Below are 18607 nucleotides of genomic sequence, written 5' to 3'. Positions count from 1 at the left end.
TAAGTTTTATAAAAAGTGATAGTTTTTTAAACATTTGTGATAGGTTTATTAATTTATGTATTCCTTATGAATCGAAATAATCGAGGTAATATAGGTCAATCTATTGGTCGAAGAAGCTACATACCCACTGTAGACAGATGTTGTGGGTGCGTCAGTGATTTAAAAACTGCAACCGCGATCATAGCCGTTCTGGGTGTAGTAAGTGTCTGGTTTTAAAAGTCAAAAGTCCCTAATGTATGTTTTTATCGCCTACATACTCGAAATATTTAGGATTGCTTTTATGTTATGTCTGTGTAGCAACGTCATCAGTGCTTATATTTGGCCGAACAAGTGCCGTTAAATCCATTTGAACTGTAGATTGGTTCTTGAAATATCCGTACTGAAATCTTTAACGACAATTTTTCATTGGGATCTAGTCACATATTACCTAAAAGAATAACCAATGTACAAAGTACATTAGAAGCTTTTTCGATACACTTACGAACCTATATACTTTTTCAGGACATTAAAATAATGTTAGTATTTATTAAGTAAGTCATATACATATTAATTGGTTGACAGGTGACAAGCCCAGCAGTCTCCTGGGCGGTGGTACGTCACTCGTTCGTGATACGAGTCTCCTGCTATGTAACTACTAGTGCGGTACGACCCGATGTTGTGGACATCAACCTGAATAATATGGTGAGTAAACTACAAAAAATGCAGCCTCTAATTTTCTATTTATCGTTAAGTTAATGTCTATCATGTACCTACTTCTTGAGACTACTTTATTTCGACTTCACAGAAGATATATTTTTTTCTCACCTTTGCATTACGTATATAAAGTTACCGTGCATAGTTAAAAAAAATATCTGAAATGAGACCATTGTCAATGACGTATGATTCTTCTTCCACAGTTAAGCTTCGGTTTCGGCGCAAACGCAGGACTTGGCCCATCATGTTTGGGTCCCAAAAATTACACTGCGGTTCAAAAAAATGTAATGAAGGGGTCAAATACTTCTTCTACCTATGTGAACCTGGTTCGATGGTTGGGGTGGGCTGTCCTACTTGCAGATATCGTCTTTATTGTCTTTAGTTTACATTATCTTTATAGACTTTTTAGGGTAAGTCAAATATTTGTAACGTTTTTTTTAAGAATATACTGATAAAAGTCGTTTGTCGTTGCTGGGCGCTGGCCGTTTTCTATAGGTCTTTTGGATATCGCTGTAGGAAACCCATGTTAAGCAGAAGACATTCTAGGGTTGAGAAGATGACAATAATGATATTATATATGCTGATGATGATTGCTGGCTTTTGTGGCCTTGGCTGCACAAAGGCTTCTTTTCATCCCTATTTTCTCTTATTTTTGTCTATAACTAACTACTATACATTCCTTTATGATTATGAAAGTTAATTTAATATGTGTTATCGTTTCTATTTCCCTTAATAATTTTATCACTAAAGGTTTTAGAATATGGTGTATTTTTTAACAGTAAATATAAATAAATATAAATATAAATATCACGACATCTTCACACACGGTCGGTTAGCCCCATGGTAAGCTATTTCTTAGCTTGTGTTATGGGTGCTAACACAACTGATAAACTACATATAGCTACATATATACATAGTTATAAATACATATTATAACACCCAGACCTCGGCCAACAAGCATGCTCATCACACAAATGTCGACCAAACCGGGAATCGAACCCGGGACCTCAGGTCCGGCAGTCCGGCAGTAGGTTGGTATGTAGGCTTCCTTCAATTTGCATATTAGGAATAATATTTTGTTATTTTCAGCCACCATCTAACCCAGCGGCGGTACGATTCATGATATCCTGTATAGTCGCATTATTATTGTCTTTTATCTACGGTATGCTGTATGTGGGCGCATGCATGTCTGTAGGGGGATCCTTCCCAGTCTTCGAGTTCTTATTCTGTTTAATTGACATAATAAGTGAGTTTATTTTGTAATATTTTCTTTAGAATTTGATTTGCAGAGAGTCCCTTATCAGACAAATATACGGCAGTAAAGGCAACTGCCGAACGCACGTGCAGCGACTGCATGGAATCGGTCGATGTCTGAAGGTGACTGTACGTGTTGCTGCCGATTCGATCCACAACGATTTCCTGGAATACATGCAAACCTACATACAGTCGGTACGTGCGGTTGGCAGTTGCAATCGGTAGCTGGTTTCCAAAACGTATCTATCATTTCAAAGAGGTGTTCCTCCATAGACATCTCAAGAACCTACTCGCTCCACAATCTAAGCACATATTCGAAGTGGACCATGTATTGTAACGTAGAGAACGTAGGTATCCACTATATTCCTTCGGGACCTAAAAGCCATGTGTAGTAAAACAGGTCATAAAGTTGAAACTGCTGGCATACCACGTGTAAACTGCATCTTACATGCGATGCAACCTTTAGTGTAGAAGCTACGATCTACAACTTGGATACTTGAGTCACGCGCATAGAATTTTCTTTGAAAAGTAGGTACCTATGCAGTATGCAGGCATACTTTTAATAAAAAATTTAAAATTTCAATATCTCTTTAAAATGCCCATATCTACGTAAATTGATAAGATTTGTTTTACTACTCTTTTAGGTATTACGAGTATGTGAACATTTGAGCTTCTGGCTTTTCTTCCTCCAACCTCAAACGCTTTACTTTTCAGCGTATGCAACTTGGATCTACTTATTGCAGTTTGTATGGTATCACCTGCAAAGCGAGAAAGTACCTCCTCCGCTGACCAGAATCCAAGAGTTGCAAGAAACTCTAGAATTATATTCACGAACTCATTTATGGGAGAAATCCAAAAGAGAGGAAGAAAAACTACCGTTGGGTACCATTTAAGTAATTGGTCTTTTCTCTTGCATTTCAGCATGGGCCTACTTTTTATTAGTAGTTCATTCCTACAAAATAACAGCTACGTGATTTCAAAGTCTGACATGATACCTAATATATGAAAATATTGAATAAGTTAGCGATGGCCCGAGTGCCACTATGAAGTACTGTAAAGTGAAGCTTTAAGCGAGCGAAGCGTAAAACAGAAGTTTTTCTAAGCCCAAAATAACTGTGTCAATGTTTCTGTAATTTATATTATTATTTAAATAAAGCAATGTCTTATAAAAAAAAAAAAACTGTTTCCTCTTTTTAGTTTTTTTCCTTATTTCTGATGGTGGTAATAATCCAATTACATGACTCAGTAACACCACTTTTGACTAGCTAAATAATAGTGTATCATCTATGCTTTTGGCTAAGGTGCATTCTCGCAGGCCATGCGGGAACATAACTAGCAGGTATCCAGCTGTCCCCGAAAGTTCTATGTACCTATGTATATCAATACTTCATGTAACGCAAAAAGTGAATTAATAAAATTCAATCCTTTCTCCACGAATGCTCTTTGAACGTCAGTTAAGAGTTTATCGAGGTTATTTTTTAAGCAAACACAATTATGTTTATATTTAGTTATAAAGACAAATCTATCTGAATATAACCTACAATGGGGGGCTTGCCTTTACCAAAATTGCAAAGATGCTGTGGATGCACTAGAAAACTAAAAATAGCGTGCATATTAATAGCTTTTTGGAGTATGGTAAGTAAAAGCAGAGTTACATAATGATGTAACAATTATTTTGTTACCAAATATATCCCGTTTTCACAGTTTACAGATTAAGATAAGGCTTCAAAGTAGCACTCTACCAGACCTTGGGACTGTAGAGTCCCGGATTTTTGGGAGGCGAACGTGGGGCGACACGCTGAAGCCCTTTTGAGACAACTTTAATGAAATTGTGACACAAAACCGACGATTATCCCTGTATACACTATAGAGATGTACCCAAGGACAATCCCCGGTTCTGTGCTAAACCATTGCTAACTATGGATGAAAACTACTTGGGCTATTGTAATGGGATGCTAATGGACTAGCAATGGGGAAACTACGGGAACTACGGCACCTGCCGATGACAATGTATTAAATACATGTAAAAATGGCAGGTGGAGACTCGCCACCTCACTTACTGGGCCCCCGGGAATCGGTCGCTAAATCGCAACAAGAGGGCAACAGGTACATGAGCGGCTGAAGGGTAAGGGTACCGCGGCGGTCTTTAAACGCAGATCACGCGCTCCCTGTGGGTCCAGCATCACCGGCCCACTCGCTACCAACCCTTCGAGTAGAGCTGCTAACCCTGCTCTAGCGACTCCACTCTGGTCGGCCAATGAAGGCAAGCCAAGAGGCGGGAGACCTATCCCCCGTCATGCTTCACTCCGGCCAGCCGGAGATGTGGGACAGTGTACTCTCCCTGGAGCACTCGGTATATATAGCCCCGCGGGGTCGCTACTCCCCGTCATCCGCCTCAGATACCCTGCGGGGCCCTCAGATGCCCTACGGGGCACTATAGTTATTGTATTATTAGTATTGTATCTTTTCATTTACTTACGAAATATAGTGAATAACATAAATAGGTAAATTTTTCTTGTAAATATTGTTATATTGTTGTTGTAAATAAAATTAAACTAGGTACATTGAATTTAGAATTACTATATCAAATGAAAAACTGGAAAAATTTTCCCGTTTATTTTAGTACCTACTTATGTGGAATCTGTTCATTTAAATTTAAAGATATATTTCTTCCTTTTCAGCTATCAACGTCCCATAGTATTCGCATCTTATTCTGTCCAGCATGCAGTAAAATTTATTTTCAGGGAGAAGGAAGGGGAGAGTTTATCCTAGAAATAATCATAGTAATGTGGGTACTTTTTGTACTCGACTTATTCATGTTACTCAGCAGTTTTCTCTATCTATTGGGGTTGTTTTTGGTAAGATAAAGTCATCTGTATTTGATATACTTTTAAGATTTCCTGTTGTTGTCAAACAAGCATTTGATTAAGGTACCAAACCTCCATTTGACTCATGTTTTATTCTGAATGGGTGTATAGGTACCTACTTAATTTACTTAGTAATAAGTAGGTCTGTACGTGAATTAATAAGACAAAAATGTGTCTTTATATCTCTACATATTTATTTAAGTAACACATTCATCTAAATAAATTTTCAGGGCAAATATCGATTCACAGCAGATCTTTTCATGGGCTTCGGTTTTGCAACAGCCGTTACAATGTGTGTCCATGGAGTATATAATGCTCTTCAAATGATCGAAGTAAACTGTTTTAACGGAAGCGATAGTATTGCTCATTTCATATATTTTATATGTTAGTACATTTTTCTTTATTACTATTGATAAATGTTTTGGAAAGTATGGAAGAAAAGCACGTGCTGCATTGACCCCAAGTGTAAAAGTTGGGATAGGAGTAGGAGTATGATGACTGTCGACAAGAGTAGGTATTTTTTTAAGCAAAATTTTCGAAACCAAAGCTTTCAAATAAGTAGATCTCATTCAGGTCCTTCTAAAACAATAATTAAACTAGGTTTTAAGAGTTTAAATTAAAATTTAAAAATTGACAATAGGTATCCGTCTTTGTTAAAAATAGACACGTTTATATGAATCAATTAAGCTTTTTTATTTAATTTCAGTGTGGATGTACTTCATACTCATCGTGAACTCGCATAGGGATAATATGTAAACTTTTGTAGTGTTAATTATAAATAAATTTAAATAATATTTGAAACTTTGTTTTAATTAATCCTATGAGCTTTTCGACACCTGTAGGTATATGTATGAATACCTGAAGCGTATTATTGAGGATCTTATTTTATACAAACAATCTTATTGCAGTAATCAGTCTTACTGCAGTAATTTCAAAGGTTCTCGATGGTATGCTTAATACAAAACTTAATGAGTTTGTCACACTTCATGAGAACCAGTTCGGGTTTCGGCCAGGATTATCCACAGAAAGTGCCGTGTTGTGTGTTAAGCATACTGTCGCATATTATTCGGAGCGGGAAACGCCAGTTTATGCCTGCTTTCTGGATCTTTCCAAGGCTTTTGACCTGGTTTCTTACGATGTGTTGTGGGCAAAATTAGACAAGCTAAAAGTACCAACAGAAATCCAGAATATTCTAAAATATTGGTATGGAAACCAGGTCAACAACGTACGATGGGCTGGGACCTTATCTCATTCGTATGGGTTGGAATGCGGCGTGAGGCAGGGGGGGTTAACCTCACCCACGCTTTTTAACCTTTACATGAATGAGTTGATCGAGGGGCTCAGCAGCACTAGAGTCGGTTGTTTTATAGACGGTGTTTCGGTAAACAATATAAGTTACGCGGACGATATGGTGCTGCTGAGTGCCTCGGTTTGTGGTCTCAGAAGGCTTATTGCCCAATGCGAAGATTATGCCAGAACACATGGTCGGATTTACAATTGCAGCAAATCAGAGATTATGGTATTTGAGAGCGGTGGTCGGAGTCCAGATACGATACCAGTAATTAAGCTGAACGAAAAACCCCTTATAAGGACCTACAAATTTAAATATTTGGGACATATCTTGACCCCCGATCTCAAAGATGATGCTGATGTAGAACGAGAGCGGAGAGCGTTGTAGATTAGAGCGAACATGCTGGTCCGCCGGTTTGCACGGTGCTCGCCAGCAGTAAAAGTTACTCTCTTTCGGGCCTACTGCACGACATTTTACACCTGCAGCCTGTGGGCCAGGTGTACGTGGAAGTCCTACAGCGCTCTCCGCGTTCAGTATAATAATGCGTTTAGGATGCTGCTGGGGCTGCCACGCTTCTGTAGCGCATCAGGGATGTTTGCTGACGCTCATGTGGATTGCTTCTATGCAACAATGCGAAAGCGGTGTGCATCCCTGGTGAGTGGGGTGCGGGTCAGCTCCAACAGTGTCCTAAAAATGATAGCTGATAGGCTGGATTGCTCTTATGTAAATCGCTGTTGTGCCATTTCTCACGGGATGGCACATAAATAATTGACGTATATTTTATTTTTGTTTTTCTTTTTTTACTAACATAAAATTAAGTCTTTTACTAACATTATAAGTCATGTTACTTGAATAAATAAACTTTCTATTCTATTCTATTCTATTAATATATTAATGGCAATTGAGTCACTACCACCAGATGTGGGAAATTCAATCACCCACAATTTATTGAAGAAAAGGTTTTTTTATACATACAAAATGATATCATACTCAAATTGAATGCTGTTGCTATAAGGGTGCGTCCACATCTGGCGAATGTGCCGCGAATGTGCAGCTCGCGAGCCGTTTGCGACCTGCCCGCGAACTGCGCGCGTGCATTTTTGTTCGTGCGCCGCTTCTGCGCCGCCCGCGCGCAGTTCGCGCGCGACCTAAGCGCCGTACGCGATCAGCGCGCAGGCGGCGCGCGACGTCTGACATCTTCGATAGAACTGAGCCAGTATACGGAACTGTAAGGGCGAGAACTGAGTGCGCGCAGATCGCGCGCCGCTCGCGCGCTCAATACGAGCCTTGCATGAGTTGCGCTAAAGAGGCACACCAAACTATCGCAGTGACTAAATTGTAATTGTTATATAGTTGTAATTCACTTCATATTCAAATAGTTATTGAGGCTACTATTGAAATCCTTAGATTTTTAACATAAAATGGCAACATCGAATGCCGATCTGAACCTCTCTGTTACGTTCTCATTTATCTAAAGACCCTTGTCTTACATCCTCAATTAAAACGTAGTGATTATATACTCTCTGTCCTCAATCTCCTTTAGTCTACGTGACAGTGACATATAGAAAATCAAGCGAATCAAAATAATATTTGTAAGCATCGTTTATGAGCAACATAGTAGGTAATTCAATAAAACTATCATTATGGTAAACATCTTTGTTTGTTTACCTCAAGTGAAAAAATGTTGTTGTTGTTTCGGTCTAAGATTTGGCTGTATTATTATAGGCATAATCAATTTATTATTTGTGGTAAGTTCACTCTTACTTTAACAAGAACTTGCTATCCTAGGAAAATATTGTATTTTCCCCAAAGTGTTTCATTTATCCTCGATAGATTTCAAATTGTACGTTTTGCAGCGACTCTTAAGACAATTATATCTGAAGAATGACTTCGCAAATCCATTTAATATTACCGATTCAGTATGGTATTACCCACGCAGTAGGTACCGTTAAGCCTGCGTCAAATGCAAGGTGTGAACGAACTGAAATCTTCCTACATAATTTGATGATACTTAGGTAGATTTTAATGTATGTACATCCGGAGCATTTAATAATTTTATTTGAGAATAGTATTCCATGGAGGTATGATGCCTGCATTCAGCAAATAAAGCGTGACAGGCTTAAGTATATAGGAGATAATGCAGTTAAAATAGTCTCCTTTTGTCTTTACAGCTGTCGGCCGTTCTAAGTAGTGAAGCTAATAAAAATTACAGAGAATGCTACAATACAGGAGTTGTGACGAAGATCGTAGGTTATATAGCAATTTTTATCGCAATATATCTATTTTTATCGATACTCTATTTCTTGTATGGAGTCATTATAAGGGTAAGTTACCACGTATTCTTCAATTCTTCAGTGTCGACCTATATGACACTGAAGAATTGAAGAATGTAACTAATAGAATCTAAGGTGACCAATTTCACCATCTTTCAAGCATCGTAACATCATGAAAATAATCAACTATTAGTTGTGAATGAACTTCTGATCTGATGATGGAGCCAGAAGACATGAGCGAAACATCTTGTAAAAGCTGTGTTTAGACTTCTTAGAAAAAAAGAAAAAGGAAGAAAATGCTTCTTAGATAAAGACTAGAAATTATTTTTACGTGCGTTCATAAAAGCATGTTATATTCAGTAATGTATTTGGAATAGGTATTCCCAAATTTTGCATGTTTATCGATGCAAACTAATATCTAGTAACTAAATCTTATTGTACGCTTGCAGAAAAGTCCAACTGCTGTATTATGGTTCATGTATACCACATTTGTCGTAATGGTGTATAATATTGTCGTCAGCGTACTTTTGATGACACAATCAAAAAAAAAATCTAAAAATTGCCAACCGCCGTATATATTTGGAACTTCAACTATTATAAGTACCTTACGTAAGTCTTTCTCTTCTTAAATATCAATTTATATATTTTTGTCAAAATATATCGTTTATTGTCTTATTTAACATATAGTATTTATTTTCAGTGCTTTTCTATTTCTTAGTAATCCTGAAAAGCTACCATAAAATTCTAACTATGACGAAGACCCAAGACAAAAAATAAGTTATTTTAATACTATAAAGTTATTATCATTTAATTGTGTGTTTTATTACTGAAATTACCTAAAGCGAATGATCTACAAATCATAAAGGACAATTTTAAGGTCACGATTTTCTTAGTATAATTTTTTTATTAATTTTGGCTATTGATTTTTTTTTATAAGATGTAACAGTCTAATAACTGCAACAGTGGACTGAAGCAGTGTTATTTATTATTATTTTGAATTTGCATTGTCATGTTCATAATGGTGTTTTGATAATGAGTAGGTACCAACATTTAGTTGAAACGTGAAGTATTTCAAGGAACTTTCATATAAATTTTCATGTTTGAAAGAGATAGGTAAGCTTTCTCTTTCACGACATTTTCAAAAATTCAATTTCCTACTACTGCCAATCCATTTCCTCCTTATAAATACTCTGTAAAACTTACCACCCTATTTTATCTGTTCTATTTGTATCTGATATACATTTCTGTATACTCTGCATGCATTTATCTGTCAAAGTAGCTGTGATAACCCATGGATAACCTAATATTATAATAGCAAGACAAAATGAATTGGTATATTTTCGGCTTCCTGCCTCGAGTGGAATTTTACTGTATCAGTTTAAAACAATGCTGCATTCTTATAGCCATAGTCTATTTTTTTTACGGTGTAAGTAAGATTTTTTTGTGAAATGTACACAGGTATTTGTAAATCTTGGAAGAAGTTTTATAAAATCGTGAAACCAAAGACGTTCTGGTTTGTTTGCTATATATTTATATCCTTTCTAAAATCCGGCATGTACTGATGACAAAAGTCTCACTTGAAGACTCAACACAACTATAATTTAGTGCTCAATGTACTCTAGACCGAAAAGAGGCCACGGCGGCTGTTTTCGAAAAAAGTCTGCGTCATCTGCACATGAGATATTATAGTCAACAAGTCTCTCTATTATCTCACTTTCGAAGTCCGATGGGAAGGCAATCTGATAGGCCCAGAGACAGATTATTCATATTATTTGTATGTCTCTACCAGACCTCGGGACTATAGAGTACCGGATTTTTGGGAGGCGTGCGTGGGGCCGAAGCCAACGCGCTGAAGCCCTTTTGAGACAACTTTAATGAAACGGTGTTATTCATATTTTTATTAAGGAAATAAGAATCGAATCAAAATATTTTTTACAGCTTGAAGCAATACTTAGCAATGAACTTAATGTGGTATATGGGAAATGCATCTTCACGGGCATATTATTGGATATGATGATCTGTTTAGCAAGGATCGTCTGTACGGTAATGTGTATTGCCGCTTTCGTTTTCCTATTCGGGATTATTAAGGTTTGTAGAAACATTACGAATATCCAAAATACTGAATAATGTGTTTTAATTTGTGCTAAAATCGACAATGAAAAATGATTAGGTTATTTTCATTTCCCTGCAGATTCGAAGCTTTTGTAATTCTTTGTACCTAAGCATTGCCATTCAGCGTGGCAATGCAACCAGCCTTTTGGGTACACTGCCACTGACAGCGATGAGGATCAATTTTTCGACGCGCTTTATTAGTTTTAAGTTTTCTTTTTTTATGTTAATATACATTTTGTTTATTTTAAAATATAATTAACAGATTTTATTGAAAAATAAGTATAACTTTATTCACTCTTTGCTTGTTTTCAGAAAAACCGTGACGTTTATTTAGCTATCATGCATCTCACAATGGTGGTGGTTTTACTGAATTTGTGTGGATTTTTCCTTTTGGTTGTTACAAGAGATAATAATTGCAACAAGAATTGTCCAATGCGCTACTATTTCGCGGCACTATGTTTATTTTGGACCGCATGTGAGTAGACTACGCGCATTATTACCTTTATCATTATCTTAAAGGTTTATTTATTATTTCACGAAATTAGATGTACATATACCTAAATAGGTTTAATAGGGTTTAGCTGCAGTTAAATAGTCTACAAAATCGCTGATTCACAAAACCACCGGTACCATAATTAATAGGTAGACAGATAGTTGGTTTAACAGTCCTGCAGGAAGATTCTAATTCAATGCAGATATGTTTTATCTATTTTTATTTTATTTTCTATTATATTATCGATTGTAATTATATCTTATATATTGTTTATCTATTGTAATTTATTCTAATGTTAAAAATCTATTTTTTTTGTTTTGTTTTCAGTGCTTTTCTTTTTCCTGGTAGTGATCAATAGTCAGTATAGAAGTGAAATAATGAATCGAGTAACCGTTACACCACCTGCTAGCACTGACAACGATGTCATAGAAGATAGATAACGTCTGTATGTACAGTATGAGATGCTTGGACAAAATCAGTGTTTTCATCAAACTACAATAGTGTGAATCATTTAAGCTACTTTATTTAATAATAAAATTTAAAATCGCTTTTTATGTTTGTTTCATTTTACCCGTAGATACCTTATAAGTTCTTTAATGTACAAAAAAGTAACCAAGTAGTGTGACCAGCATGTTTTAATCGAAAGTCTTTGTTCCTTACCGCCTGAACACACACTGTGGTGCTGGACCATCCGATAAGTGCTGGTAGATTGGTGCTTGCTTAACCAGCTTTCTTTCTGGATAAAACCTTTAGCAAAGAGGTTGTCAATTATGTATTAGTAACGAGAGAGATGCAAACAATTGTGGTCTCGCTGTTGTTGAAAGACTGAATACTGATTAAGTTTAGTTTTCCGAAATTCGTCGGTTGTTTGGGTCACTAAAATTACAGTTACGTATATTTCCAGCTCCTTAACAGCCACAGATTCCCAGATATCTCATGTTACAACACAACTCTCCTTTTGTCACAAAGCTCCTACACTTCTAATAAAGAAGTTTTATATATAAAATTACCTATTTGTACGTATCGGTTTGTCTATGATACACATTTCTATATTCTCTATTCTCCCATCATAATTTTATCCGTCATCTATAATAAATAATAAGCGTTACATAAATGTCGTTTACTAACCTTGCAGACGAAAAGAAATTATATATATTTGGTCCCCTACCTCAGGTGAAAACTTGTTGTTTTTGTGTCAATCTAAAAATTGGCTGTGTTGCTATAGGAGTTATTTATTTACTTTTCATCGTAAGTACAATTTGTCCACTGTGCTTGAATACGCACTACTCTCTAATATTCGAATTATATAGTTATATTAAAATCTGGAAACCTAATGGAAGTATGTGTTGTTTTTAGCTTTCCAATATTTATCTCACATTCTAAAAATGCGGATTTTCTATGTAAAACTTAAATGTTTCTAACCATAAATATTTGGACTTTGTAGACACAAGTTTACTCTCTATTTCCCGTTTATTCACATGCCGATGGGACAGCAATCTGACTTGACCGACGAGATCAGGCTTAAGACCGTCAGCTTAATGTGGCCGAGGAGACGTAATCTTTGTACCTAATTATTGTAAAGCAAGTGAGAATTTATAAAAAAAATACTTTTTTTTCAGGTTGAGACATTCTCAGGCGGTGCAGCAAATAGGGAATTTACGAAATGTTTCTTCATAGGCCCCGTACTAGAAATTATAGGCTGGACTGCAGGCGCAATATGTTTGATAACGTTAATATCAACGCTCCTTTTTCTATACGGAATTGCTCAGGTTTGTAAAGACTAACCCCCTTACTTATATAATCTCTAATCACCTTCTAAGCAACATTTTAACTAATCACTACTTAAAGTCTTAAGTAGTGATTAAATGTTAGTTAAGACATGCTTAAGCAACGTTTATAAGTAAGAATTTTCTTAAACAGCCCTTAAGTATTACTTATATTTAATTCACGTTTATAAGTAAGGCTGTAATAAATAATTATAGTTAAATGTTTCTTGAGCTTTAAAAATATTTTAGATATTTGTATGTACTCAGTAAGTACTGTTTTTTAATCTAGGTATAGATAGTAGTTTTATACATAAAGAGGAAACATTGTTTATTTGTACGTTTGTATAGGGAAAGGCTCGAAATCGATTTGAACAGTCACTCTACTAAAACGTTAGCAACAGAAACTTTAAGAAATTTCGATCGCTTTGTAATTCGTTTCCGATGTATTTTCAGACAAAACCTACTACATATTTAATTTTCATGTATACTACAGTAATGTTGATCATATTTAATATGGTCACAAGCTGTTTAATGTTATTTGTAGTAACAAAGGAATGCACAAGGCCATACCTTTTCGGGGGAGCAAATTTCGCTGGAGCCCTATGTAAGTAGAAGACGAATACCTATACTAAAAGTACCTACCTACTACAGTTTATACATTTATTAAAAAAAATTAAATAAGAAATTACATATTTTTCGTTTTATTACATAATTGATTGGGTTCTCACTGTATCTTGAGGAAGATGCTGAATAAATGCAAGTTAATTTACGTTAAATTTTTAAAACCTTTTGTTAATAGCCTAACCTTTACATTTTTGTTTTGCTTTCAGTTCTTGTTTATTTCCTGGTGGTAGTCAACAGTTTCTATCGGGATGAAATGACCGCTAATACCAACAACACCGGCAGTAGCAACAACAACAACGCCAACAGCAGCAAAAACAGCAAAAACGACAGCGACAGTGATAGTAAAAACGACAGCGACAGCAAAAGACACTATAACACTCCCAACAATTCCAACATCAGCGACAGTGACAACAAACCCGACAGCAACAACTACGACAGCGACAGAAACAAACCCAGCGAGCCAAAAACCGACAAAACCGATGTTATTAATGACAAATATATCTAAAATATGAGGTGCTTGGATAACATGAGTGGTTTCATCACTCTGCAATTCTACAACTCACTAGCTTTATACTCGCTTTTTTATACTACTTTATAAAATCCTAATAAAATCTAGAATATCATATTCGATTTTACATATAGGTACCTTAACTTAGAAAGACAGATACGTAGATATGTAACTAATACACTTTTTAGTATTTCCAATATTCGTTGTTATACTTGGGCAACAGAAAACATCATCTCTGTTCAACTATCACAGTTTATAAGATAAACCCCGGTTACAGAAAGACAGCGAAGTCTGAGCAATAGAGTCCTGTTTAACCCTTAGGAATTTGGATGTGAAAGCCCTAAAAGCCATCTTACGTTACCACCTACTTTGAATAATCGGCTCGAGTAAATTAAGATAGCTGACATGAGCAAACTACATAAATACAGCCTCCCATATTTCAGTCCGTTATTATTGGACGGTATCTTGGAAATGTTAATTAAAAGGGTCTGTGGATCGGTCAAAGCGCCCGCCTTGCTCATTAAGGAGGGTACCTGGCATCAGCATAAATGTCACGTGACGGAAGATTTAATTATCGCCTACCGACAGACCTACCGCCGTGATACGTTAGAGTATTACATAACCATCTAGTATATATTGTAGTCCCTGTATATACCTAAATAATTATGCCTTACATAACTAGCCAGTGATGCAATTAATCTAGTGCTACTCAAATTAAGTATTATGAACACGACTACACTAGGCTTGATAATTAAGCCTGAACGACTAATTCATCATCATCATCATCATCAGCCTATCGCAGTCCACTGCTGGACATAGGCCTCTCCAAGTGCACGCCACTGAGATCTATGACTAATTAAATCGGTGATATAAAATTCGTGAAAATATAAAACTGGGGAATATGTTCTACCAAACATATAAAGAAAAGTTATAAGAGCGCTCTTTGTACCTTGCCCAAAACAGAATACTTTTGAAGACAGTTCTATTATTTGAAATCTCTTCTATCAACACAAATGAAAATATCTAATGCATTTCAACAAAATGAAAATAACAACAGAAGCATTTCACAGACAAAAAAAAACTTGGTCCACAATAAATTACATTTTACGTCCTAAAATTCCTGACAAAAATTCTGCTCGGTATTCCACGTAAAACATTTGTATTTTCTTTGAAAAGATCTCCCTCACGTCGCGTCCCCGACGGAGGCGTAAAAGAAAAGTATATAAATGTAAAAAGAAAGTATAAAAGAAAGTCACTTCCCTGAGATAGCGTTTCTCGGTGGCTCGACTGGCTTTTATTACGAGAAGCACGTGACGCGGGCTGGGATCTTGCCTTTTGAATTCTCTTAGGTATTAAGATGGTTATGTATAGAATTTTGCGGAGTGAGGTTTTAGCAATATGTATTACATATTCCATTAGAGATAATATTTTTCTACCTAACTCGGCATGTTTTTTGCATAAATGGCTATGAATCATGAAATATATATAGGGAAGAATATACACCGCAACATATCGCAGAGCCCATCCATATATTCGGGTTTCACTACTCAAAAACTCCAAAAGGAATGCAGAAAACCGTTTACTAAAATACTAATCTGTTTGATCAAACAGCAAATGGCATACCTACTAAAATTCTTCGAAACAACTGGTATCTACAAGCAATATCCAATGGAAGGTGACTAACACAAAAAAAAATCAACAATCTTGTCACGAAAAATGTTAGAATATTAAGGCTACAACAACACTGCAGAGTTTTTGTAACTAAAATAGATATTGTTGGTTACGACCACGGTATCTGAGGCGGGCGTCTGCTCTGACCGACGGATATTTTTACAGCAGGGGCGACGAACTCCTACACATCATCTTATTTCCATTTTGTTTGTTGATGGCGCAGACAGACGTTACGACCCCTGTCTAACAAGGCTGGTATTAATGTTTAAGAATAACAACTATGCCTGTATCAAGGATTCAGATGGCGTGATTGTCTTTTTGGGGAGGCTGTCTGTACCTAGAGCCAAAACAATTGCGCTAAAGTATCAATATATTTTCATTGTGAAGGCATTTAATTAATGATTGGTTTTTCTGATATAAAATAAATAAAAAAAAATGATAAATTAGGTAGTGTTTTTCAATGCACGTTGCCTTCAGAAACGAACTGTCTGGTTTAGGCAAACAAAATATCGAAACGAAAATTCATGCCGTGACTTTGTGTGACTTCCAAGCCTATATTCATACAAGATAATGGTATGCGTAACATAACAAAGCCAAAGGACAGGCTGGAGGGTCCCGCGTTATTCATAACGGACATAAATCCGACCCTCGTGATATAAGGATATATTTTAGAGGACTGTGACCGGCAGTGCGAAGGATCCTTCGTGTACCTATATCGGTTCAATACTTGAAGTTACACAGCTTAAAAAAGATGTTTTTTTTCCGGTTTCATAATTTTAGGAATGCTGAGTCTATTGTGTAAATAATTATACTTGTTAGAGGCACTGTACTAAAAAATAGCATCCTTCGCTCCGTCCCGTCCCTTAAATGTTCTAATATTTATAAAATACCAATAGGTACAAATTAAGCTTTTATTTAGGCAGTTTGTGTTGTTAACTAGAATTCAAATCGAATACTGAATTTTCACTTAAAACTGAAATAAGACTAAATTAATCTACATGTGTTTGGACATTTTCAGGACATTTAGTAAAACATTGCAATACTACACCTCTTGCCTACTTAAAGCTTAAATTCCACCACAGTTTTTACACTTAGTTAGGTTAGTATGCTTGGAAAATCATAGATGGAAAGTAAGTGCGGCTGTAAGTTTGCCGACGGCATTTTGCCGACGGGCGGCGCATGACTACGCATATTCATTAATTCTACGTGGTTATCAGAGGAATTTCTCAAAAACAAAGAATAATATTAGTTTATTTGCTTTTAGGTAGGTACCTATTCTGCAAAAAAATTGGTCTACAGACGCCTTTTTTTAACTATTTTCTTTTTCAGCAGTTTTTCTATTTAGCTTACTCAATTTTAGGAGAATTTTTGTAAATATAAATGGGAAGTATCTTTTTCTTGTTGTATTGACCGACACTATCCAATTACGGTGTCTTCACAGACAAATATCTATCGAAAGACTACATGGCATTTAAAATCACTTAAACCCAAAGAATACCGGTTTAAGATAACATAGGTATTAGGTCCTGAAATATCTTCACGTTTACCTAAGATACTCAAGTAGGTATAGGTATAATCAGGTAGGTATGCATTTTCTCAACGCCATCTGTGTTCCAATCACGATAAAAGCAAAGCCTGCAAAGCGCATGCGCGAACAAAAATGGCTGCCGATCAATATGGGGGATGCCTCCCCAACTCACCCCATCATAATACTCTGCAATATCTTCTGCAGGCAAAAATATTCCTTATTGCATGGTGATAAGGTGCTCGTATAATAATGTCGAATTTTAGATGTCAGTATCTTTTGTTTGTTTTAGTAGGTAGGTAGGTGGGAATCCAAATAAGTAGATCTATGTCTATTTGCTTTGTCCGTACCTATCTACCTCAGAATACATCTGAAATATGTATAGTTACCTACCTATCATTATAGAAGATAGGTAGGTACCATTTTAGTAATTCTATGAAGTAATTTTAACATTAGACATTAACTTGGATTCAATATGTATGGTTAAAATATCTCAAGTGAGATAATGGCAGATAAGTAAGTACAAGAGCAGGTACTTATGGGTGAAAAACAAAGTTATGCATGTCCGAGCTAAAATTGGGATAGGAGCAGTAGGAAGATGAGGTGAAATGTCACCTTCACCACATATTTTTTTAATTGGTTAATTTCAGATGCCTTGATATTGTTACAATAGTACTCAGTTCGTCTAAGTCAGCCCTTATTTCAAACGTTTTTTTTTTTGTTGGGATTTGTGTACACTTACTTACAATAAGTAGATACTTAGGTGACATAAAAGCTACTAGGTAACTATGATCAAACAATAAAATTATTACCTAGAAATTATACCGTATCTATAAGTACATAAAGGCCAGATAGATATAGGTAATTAGGAAAGGTCGCTAGAAGCAATTAGTAATAGAAACACAAAGGTCAGTTAATTACACAGGATTTACATATTAATGGTACCTATTCATACATAATATCTAGGTACCTAGTCCTATAACAGGTTTAATTTATCTAATAATTGAAGTGGTAGGTACCTATAGAAAATTACAAGGTCCAAGGTAAAATTGGAAACAAATGGCCTTACTACAAAAACTTAAACCCCTGTTTTACACTTGTCTACAAAAATTTTGGCTGCAAAATGAACCATATGTCAACGTCATAATTTGACATTTTTTTAGACAAGGCATAAACTGACGTTAAAAAGTTTTTGTGGTAAGACGGAAAATGTTTACAGGATCCTTTTATGACAGTCATAATTACTTTCAAATAAACGCTAGGCATGTTTAGTCGAATCTAGTTAAATTGGTAACTGGTTGAAACATAGGCAGGTAACCTACCCATATGGGAACCTTCTTATATACAAAATTATTAGGGAAGTAGGTATGCATGTATTAGGTACCTACTCTCATTTATATTCATCAAAATCATAATCTCGTTTCAAGATGACCACTGCTGAAAATAGTCCTCCTATTGGTTCCCTGAAAAAGTCGTGGTGGCCTAGTGGGTAAAGGACCAATCTCTCAAGTATGAGGGCGCGGGTTCGAT

The 18607-nt window shown here is 35.9% G+C and overlaps 5 protein-coding genes across 5 annotated transcripts in view; 4 read left to right on the top strand and 1 right to left on the bottom strand.

Annotated features, from left to right (window-relative positions):
* Positions 1–18607, bottom strand: part of LOC124634569 (homeobox protein abdominal-B-like) — a 94274-nt gene that overhangs the window by 66885 nt on the left and 8782 nt on the right. The gene's annotated exons all lie outside the window — the stretch shown is intronic.
* On the top strand, positions 67–3003 carry LOC124634570. Its single transcript, XM_047170188.1, has 5 exons — positions 67–198; positions 562–681; positions 897–1103; positions 1783–1939; positions 2662–3003. Exons 1-5 carry the CDS (start codon positions 67–69, stop codon positions 2838–2840), a joined length of 795 nt encoding a protein of 264 aa, XP_047026144.1. The 3' UTR covers positions 2841–3003.
* On the top strand, positions 3490–5570 carry LOC124634573. Its single transcript, XM_047170193.1, has 4 exons — positions 3490–3582; positions 4629–4805; positions 5045–5198; positions 5521–5570. Exons 1-4 carry the CDS (start codon positions 3490–3492, stop codon positions 5568–5570), a joined length of 474 nt encoding a protein of 157 aa, XP_047026149.1.
* On the top strand, positions 7749–9155 carry LOC124634572. Its single transcript, XM_047170192.1, has 4 exons — positions 7749–7853; positions 8277–8429; positions 8828–8987; positions 9079–9155. The coding sequence occupies exons 1-4, from the start codon at positions 7749–7751 to the stop codon at positions 9153–9155; spliced, it is 495 nt and encodes a 164-aa protein (XP_047026148.1).
* Positions 9703–11535, top strand: LOC124634571. The gene is made up of 4 exons (XM_047170189.1): positions 9703–9804; positions 10317–10466; positions 10803–10965; positions 11311–11535. The coding sequence occupies exons 1-4, from the start codon at positions 9703–9705 to the stop codon at positions 11421–11423; spliced, it is 528 nt and encodes a 175-aa protein (XP_047026145.1). The 3' UTR covers positions 11424–11535.

This window comes from Helicoverpa zea, chromosome 11 (genome assembly GCF_022581195.2).
Source record: "Helicoverpa zea isolate HzStark_Cry1AcR chromosome 11, ilHelZeax1.1, whole genome shotgun sequence".
NCBI classification, from domain to species: domain Eukaryota; kingdom Metazoa; phylum Arthropoda; class Insecta; order Lepidoptera; family Noctuidae; genus Helicoverpa; species Helicoverpa zea.
Note: the sequence above shows the minus strand (reverse complement) of the source record. Positions and strands in the feature narration are given on the sequence as shown.

Bases quoted from the DNA above. Each gene is read 5' to 3' on its own strand.
- LOC124634573 (XM_047170193.1), top strand. From the start codon at position 3,490: ATGGGGGGCTTGCCTTTACCAAAATTGCAAAGATGCTGTGGATGCACT. The intron at 3,583-4,628 runs GTAAGTAAAAGC...CTTCCTTTTCAG, and splicing joins TAATAGCTTTTTGGAGTATG to CTATCAACGTCCCATAGTAT. The intron at 5,199-5,520 runs GTTAGTACATTT...ATTTAATTTCAG, and splicing joins TCATTTCATATATTTTATAT to TGTGGATGTACTTCATACTC.
- LOC124634571 (XM_047170189.1), top strand. From the start codon at position 9,703: ATGAATTGGTATATTTTCGGCTTCCTGCCTCGAGTGGAATTTTACTGT. The intron at 10,467-10,802 runs GTTTGTAGAAAC...GCTTGTTTTCAG, and splicing joins TCCTATTCGGGATTATTAAG to AAAAACCGTGACGTTTATTT. The intron at 10,966-11,310 runs GTGAGTAGACTA...TTTTGTTTTCAG, and splicing joins ATGTTTATTTTGGACCGCAT to TGCTTTTCTTTTTCCTGGTA.
- LOC124634572 (XM_047170192.1), top strand. From the start codon at position 7,749: ATGGTAAACATCTTTGTTTGTTTACCTCAAGTGAAAAAATGTTGTTGT. The intron at 7,854-8,276 runs GTAAGTTCACTC...TTGTCTTTACAG, and splicing joins TAATCAATTTATTATTTGTG to CTGTCGGCCGTTCTAAGTAG. The intron at 8,430-8,827 runs GTAAGTTACCAC...GTACGCTTGCAG, and splicing joins TGTATGGAGTCATTATAAGG to AAAAGTCCAACTGCTGTATT.
- LOC124634570 (XM_047170188.1), top strand. From the start codon at position 67: ATGAATCGAAATAATCGAGGTAATATAGGTCAATCTATTGGTCGAAGA. The intron at 682-896 runs GTGAGTAAACTA...CTTCTTCCACAG, and splicing joins ACATCAACCTGAATAATATG to TTAAGCTTCGGTTTCGGCGC. The intron at 1,940-2,661 runs GTGAGTTTATTT...TTTACTTTTCAG, and splicing joins CTGTTTAATTGACATAATAA to CGTATGCAACTTGGATCTAC.